Source organism: Parasteatoda tepidariorum, chromosome 6 (genome assembly GCF_982258835.1).
Source record: "Parasteatoda tepidariorum strain Cologne lab strain chromosome 6, Ptep-v5.0, whole genome shotgun sequence".
Taxonomy (NCBI): domain Eukaryota; kingdom Metazoa; phylum Arthropoda; class Arachnida; order Araneae; family Theridiidae; genus Parasteatoda; species Parasteatoda tepidariorum.
The window spans coordinates 17,581,967-17,589,301 of record NC_141760.1 but is presented as its reverse complement, the minus strand read 5'-3'; the positions used below and the strand labels follow the sequence as shown (position 1 = coordinate 17,589,301).

General features: G+C 28.0%; 1 protein-coding gene across 1 annotated transcript; it reads left to right on the top strand.

The window, feature by feature from the left end:
• Positions 1-1,795: 1,795 nt before the first annotated feature.
• On the top strand, positions 1,796-5,424 carry LOC107455997 (uncharacterized). The gene has a single exon (XM_016073761.4). The coding sequence runs from the start codon at positions 1,973-1,975 to the stop codon at positions 3,089-3,091; it is 1,119 nt and encodes a 372-aa protein (XP_015929247.1). The 5' UTR covers positions 1,796-1,972; the 3' UTR covers positions 3,092-5,424.
• Positions 5,425-7,335: the final 1,911 nt, after the last annotated feature.

Here is a 7,335-nt window from a genome sequence, read left to right as displayed (position 1 = left end):
TTATCAAATGCATTGATTTGTGCTCAAAATGTCTTTTCTAGTATAGTGAAATGCTTGATTACAAATTAGTATTTTAGTTCATATGTCAATATTTATTCTTCGATAAGGCTTAGATTGAAAGCATTTCATTTTGGTTTTAGGCATACTTTTCTGAGTTGTAATAAACGACTACTTCAAAAGTTGTCAAGCTTCTCCATACTGGCCTCATGTAAAGGGGAATTATTTTAAAAATTTATTATGGAAGAAAAAAAATTAAGCACAAATATAAACCAAAATACAGTAAAACGTCCAAATTATTGCTAAAATAAAATCCTCCACAAGTTAATCAAAAAAAAAAATTTATAAAATTTTTTGCCAAACTAGCAAAAAATGTTCATACTAATTAAAATAACATTTTTCAATTTTCGCGAAACATAATTGATATAAAGATAATACATAATTGATATAAAAAGGCAAGAAGGTCAACCAAGAATATTAATAATTTAATAGAATTAATTGCTAACTTACTTGAAATCTAATAATTATAATTACAAGGAAGAAATCAATCAAACTTAGTTTTTAGTAAATAAAAAAAGCAGAATGCAAGAGAAAAAAACATGTTTTTTTTTTCTTAAAAAGAGTTTTTGATCCTATAAAGTGATTCGTTATCATGCTGATTATCAAAAAGAAACTTATTAATTACATTTATAACAAAATTACCCCTGATTTTGTTTAAAAAATACAATTTAAAAAAAAAAAGTTTTCTTATATATAAGAAATAAGTTGGGTGTTTTAAAACACCGGCAAAATAGCAATTTAAGCTTCTTTAAAAAAATATATTGTCGTAAATATATATATATATATATCTGGCACTATGATTTTACGATAATAATTTAAAAATATACTGTTTTGGTTCATAGCCCTTCATCCTTAAACCTTTTCTAATTTTATGTGTTTTACTTTCTCTCACAAAATCTGTAACAATTCTGCAGTGCTAGAGTTTTTCTTTATTCGAGCGTTGAGTATCAAAATAATATGGTGAAAATACTAATAAATATTTTTTAGCACTATTTCAACTTAAATGAACATTTTAAAACTGATTCTTAAAGTGATCGTTATTGCTAATTCTATTCGAAAAATTCAATTTTCTATCACAATACAAATTATATATCACTATAATTAAGTTATACTATAATTAAACCGCGATATTAAAAATTTCCAAGTAATCAAATCAGAAAATAATCAATTTTGAACACTGATAACAACACAAGGAAAATGATAAAAACGAAATTAAAAGTTTAAATTAAGATAATTTAAGCAAAATTTATTAAATTAAGTAGCAATTTACCATTTGATGCGTTTGTTTATTAATTTGTGATTGTATAATGAACTTTTAATACATTAAATTGAAAATAAATAAATAAAACTATTTAAAAAAATAAAAATTTCTACAAGGAATGAACATTTGCATTGGAAGGGAGCTTCATTTTCCGAAAAATAGACAGCTCTATTTCTAAAATAAACAAATCAGAAAAAATAATATATCTACGTCATTCATTATCTGTGTAAGTACAAAAAGTATTTATATACGAAAATTCTTATAGCGAAATTTTTTGCGCAATGAGTTTTAAAAAAAATAGAAAACTGCTTATAAACAAAACTACATGGATGATTCAATTGCGCTTCCAGCGTGGCTCCTTCCACTTCAACTTCGAAACTCTGAATCCGCAAAGCTGTCTCCAGCCTTGAAGCTCGTCGGGGGCGTTCACCTTGACTAAACGCTCCCCACTCTCATTGGACCCGGACTACGTGACGTCAGCCCTCTCTTCATGTTAGATATCTCCTCTCGTTCACCGCGCTCTTCAGTTTTCGCACTGACAGAAACAGTTTCGCTTTGGATTTGTAGAGCTGGGAAATTTTACACTATTTTCCTCTCCCGCGGCGTGTTCTCTCCGCTCCCTGGATTTGTTAGTTCTGAGAGTTTGTGCTACCCATGGGGGAGCTCTTCGACATAACCATGTCTTATCAACAGTGTGGTCGGAATTACAGTGCTTCCAATAAAAAATATCCTGCTTTTGGTTCCTTGACTGTCAACCAAAATTCTAAAACTCCCTATTCAGACGCTACTCGGTGTAAGAAAAAATCTTCCCATGTGAAAAGGCCCATGAACGCTTTTATGGTGTGGAGTCAAATAGAAAGGAGAAGGATTTGCGAAGAACAACCTGACATGCATAATGCTGAAATCAGCAAAAGACTGGGAATGATGTGGAGATTGCTCGACGAGGATCAAAGGAAACCTTTCGTAGAAGAGGCTGATAGACTTAGACAGTTGCATCAAATTCAGTACCCGGATTATAAGTACCGTCCACGCAAAAAGAAAGCCCTCCCACCAGTGAAGCCCACCAAAACAAAATCAAACAGCGCAGTGAATCGAACATCGGCTGCGACCATCATCATCGCCAACAGCAGGCATGGTGTCGGTAAACTAGTGCAGCGCGGCGTAAAACAAATAAGAAATTGCGAAGAAAATCGCAATCGAGTGAAACTGTGTTCTACAAGCTTCAAGCTGAAGCTGCTAGAAAAGAAAATTAAAAAGAGTGATTCCGAAACTAAGTACTCTCCTGTTACCAAATACGTCCCAGTGACCAACGTCCAGTCCGATGCTTCGTCAGACGCATCTTCTCCAGAACCAGCACAGGAGCCAGTAGTTTACAAAAAACCAGTGACAACCACCTTGACTAAAGCCCCGTCCACTGTAACGTCGTCCCTTATGTCAGTTTTCACGCCTGTGTCTGTGAAAGTCGAACCACATTCTTCAGAATCGGACTATAATTCATCGTCCAGTCCGATTCCATCATCTAGTGGTTCTAGCTCAACTTTTGACGATTTACCGGACATCAGCGACTTAACGGATATGCTAGAGTGTCCGGCTAACTGGAATAGTGTTCTGGATAACGAACCTTTACCGATAGATCTGGATAATACGCCGCTACCATTGGATATTCCGGATTATTCGAGTATTTTCGGCAGCGATTTCTTAGACAGCAATGGACTATCAAATTTGTGCCTAAATGACAATTCCAGGTGGGATTTATTAATTAATGGAGCATGAAGAAACTGTAGCTAGAAGTGAGTGAATTATTTTAAGAATTTCTCAAATTGCTCTCAAAAAATATATTCATTTACCCGCTATACCTTTATAAAATGCTTCTACTCTTTTTTATTACATGCAATGTATAATGTAAGCTTCAACAAATATTTATCAGTATTGTTTGTGTGATATATGTGCGAGAAAAATTCTCAATGAGCTGTTATTCGAACTATTTGTGGAGAGCACATGTTTAATATCATAAGTCTATCTTCCGTCATTACTTCTCAGTTGCAGTTAAAAAAACTCATTTAATTTGTCTTGAAAAGACTGGTAGTTTTATTTTTATCACTGAGGAACGTTACTTATTCTGTTCTACAGAAAGCTCAAACAGACGATAATTTCTTAGTGAGGAGTTTTTTTTTAATGATTTTTTTTTTATTATTATTTTACATATTCAGAATATTGCCCCAGAGTATATTCAGTGAAATTTTATATAGATGTAAATAGATATATTCTTTCATCATATTTAGCAATATGTTGTATAGATTTTTCAAATTTTATTTCGTTTGAAAATATCGGTAGCAAATAATATCGAATTTTTTAATAATTGTACATTCAAGAAAAAATTTCAGAGTGTAAATAAAATTGTATTAAATTGAAATTATCGCCTTTACCAAACAATTATGTTTTTGAGCTTAAAAGAAATATAAGTAGCTATGCCAGATTTTGTGAAAAACAAAATAAAAAATATATATTTTCGTTTTTGCAAAACGATAACTTATTTTGTTATAAAAAAACAAACTCAGATATCATTTATATGAAATCTGATTGTAAATGGATTACCAGTCGAAAATTAGTCATGTTATTTCAGTTCCTACTTTATTATTTTATTATTATTTTTTCTCTTTAGTTCAGTGTGAGTCAGGGTTAGCTTTTCTCACTTTTTTGTTGGACATTTATGATATAACTGCAACCGTAGTATATATAATTGTTGTTTCTTGTTGCAGAAAATAGTGAGCTTTTGTTAGTTTTCAATGAAAAAAAAAAAGAAAGGAAACATTGCTATGTTTTCTTTTAACCATCCGTTATTATTAGAGTGATTTTGTTTTATTTTTATAATTTTTTATTGAGCAAATTTATTGAATTCTGGTGCAAAATTGCACTGTTGAAAATTGTTTGAAATTATTACGATTTTATCCATGTTGTTAATTTGTTTGAATTAAAAGTGAGCAGTAAGATATAATGAAACAATATATTAAGGAATCAAAATTGGTAATTAAATATTAATTCTCTTCATTGAAAAGAAAATATTAGTTTTTCACACTACGTATATAATGTCAGTGAAAATCTGCACAAACCATAACAATGCCATAGTAAATTTTTTCAGTACAAAACCCCTTATATATGTTGTCTGTCAGTGATGTCTTTTTTCATTATCATACTGCACCTGCTCATTTGTATAAATTTACATAAGATCATAAATTATATATTCTTAGTTAGCTGTTTTTGTATAGTTTTTAATACCTCATTGTACAGTTTTTGTTCTCCATATTCGAAGGAGGCTGATTTAAATAAATTTTTCTAAGCCAAAAACATCTGTAAAAGATTGTATATTTTTTCACCGCATCTTTTCAATGATGCTGCAAGTTTTCTAGGGGCCATGTATTAAAAAAGATAATTCACCATATTTTAAGTATGTGTAATTATGCACAATTCAAGTCAGATTTTTTACCTCAAATTGCTCAAGCTGTGAACTATATGCAATCTAATAAAAAAAAAGTAGATAAATATGTTAAATGCAGTATATTTTTGACCCTTTATGCATTAACAAATAAAATATACATTTTAAAGGGTTTGTTGCTTATTCAATTTTAAAGGGCTTTTAAAGCAAAAAAAAAGTCAAATGTAAAATTGAAAACATAATTATTTAATATTTCTATAATTAATTTTTAAATAGCCTTATTGAATGTCTTTAAAAGCTTATTATTTCTGAATAAGAAAATGCTGAAATTTTAACAATTATTTACAAATTTGATGCATAAAGGGTAAATTAAAAATATTTATTGCTATTCAAGTCATTTAGATTTGTAAAAAAAATAAATCTTAATTTACTCATTAATTAATTATTTACTTTAATCCATTATTTCATGTTTTCAAAATAAGAAATTCTATGTTCAACTTTAATAATAAATTAATTTAAAAATTCTTACTGTGAATTTCTTAATTGTATTTGAATTCTATGTGTTAAAATTAACAAAAAATTTTAAAAAATATATTTGTGAAAAGATACTTTGTTTTGAGTGTGCATTATTGCCAATGTATATATGGTGGAAAAATAAAAAGTTGTTTACTTATGTTTGGTCTTTTATTTTTGTTTTCGGATTGCTTGTTTATAATTATTTCATTTTTTTTTAATGTTATGTATTTGAACTTCAAGTTGTAATAGTAAAAGACAAAGCATATCAATTATAGTAATTCTAAATGATAATTAGTCAACAAAGGTAAGTTCAGTGCGCAAATCAAGATAATAATTATTTTATTCTTAATATAAAGGTAAGTAAAACCTATTCTCTGTATTACGTTTTCTTTTTGTTATTTCTTGCAACTATCACTTTTCTTTGATGAATGTTCGATTTTATTGATATATCATTACGTAACCTACCTAATCACGATTGCTAAGTCGTCAAAAAATGTGACTGTCATAGTCGTGTTTTGACGTTTGTAAAAGCACGTGGTAAAAATGTGTATCTTGACTTCGTATATAGCGCCATCTGTTAGGAAGATTCTGAACTTGGACTGGAATTATTGGTCAATTCTCGGATCTTCTTATCATTTTTTTTTTTAATTTCAACTAAAACTAGGATGTTTATCAAGATTGCTGTAATAACTTTTTTTTAAGAAAAAAAGCTTCATTTAGATTTGTTGTCAACATGTTTGTATTTATTTTTCGAAATCGAACAATCTGTTAATTTTTAGAAAATTAGAAAAAAAAGCATTCTTTTTTCTAGCATATTAATATAAATATATTTGTAATACATCTGAATTTATTCATATTATCTATAATTATACTCCTATGATTTCTCAACAAGCATTTTACTTCAAGTGTTTTTCAACAATGCAATAATTAAAAAATTTTTTTAAATAATTTATTTTCATTTTTCATAGAATTTCTTCAAATTTATAATAAATTATTATGGATACTTAGATCACATTAGTATAGTGAGTAATTACTTTTTAACTTGCATTTTATTCTATCAACTCTAAATTTAAGTCTTTCTAATTTAATTTAAATTTTAGTCATTTAAGGTGTTTAATTTTAGTCATTAAGGTTAATTGTTGCAGTATAAAGATTAAAACATGTCGTTACTAGTTGGATACGAAAGTAATCATGGAATTCGATTTACGTATTCTTTATTTTAAATTATAAAGTATATTAATTATTCTATAAATTATGACAGTAATTTGTAACAATACTGTAATATAATTTTATTTTACCCTAGTTAATTCTAATTTAATAAAGATTTCGAAAAAAATCATTCAACCGCAGAGCTTTTAGCAAAAATTTAAAATTGGAAATGCTTATTCATTTCATTTGTCCCTTTCATAAAAGAAAGTCATTTATTTGGTTTAAAACCTACGATATCAATATTGATTTTTTTTATGATACATTATCAACATCTTTAAACTATTGTTATTATATGGAAAAAGAAAGTCGCCGCTACTATGTAGAATCTATTCGAAGTCTTAATTTTTTTTTCCACGTATGTTTTGCACCAGCAAATGCATTAAGCTGTATACATCATTTAATGTAGTAAAGAATTAAGAGTAGCGTTTAAGCCTTTTTTTTCTTAAATTATTTAAAATAATTTTTCTGCACTTATGAAATGACAAGTTAAATTAATAATTCCAGTGAAAAATCTGTATTTCAAATTTTACAAGAAATGCTTAGTTAAAATTTAAAAAAACACTTTCAAGATTCGCTAAGAATGACTAATGTATTAAGTGTACATAAATCGTCGAAATATTTAATATATATTTGAAAATATTATTTATTTGATATTTGTGACTCTTATTTAAATGGGACTGAAAATGACATAAAAATATCGAAAGAAGAAACATCAAAATAAAGCTTATAAAATTTCAGAACAAAATAAATGAAGAAAAGGGAAAAGAAAACAAAAAGACGGATATTACTAAACAAATGGCATGATAAAATCGATACCAGCTAATTAGATTATGTGATGAAAATTCAACCTAAAATCTAA

Bases quoted from the DNA above. Each gene is read 5' to 3' on its own strand.
- LOC107455997 (XM_016073761.4), top strand. From the start codon at position 1,973: ATGGGGGAGCTCTTCGACATAACCATGTCTTATCAACAGTGTGGTCGG.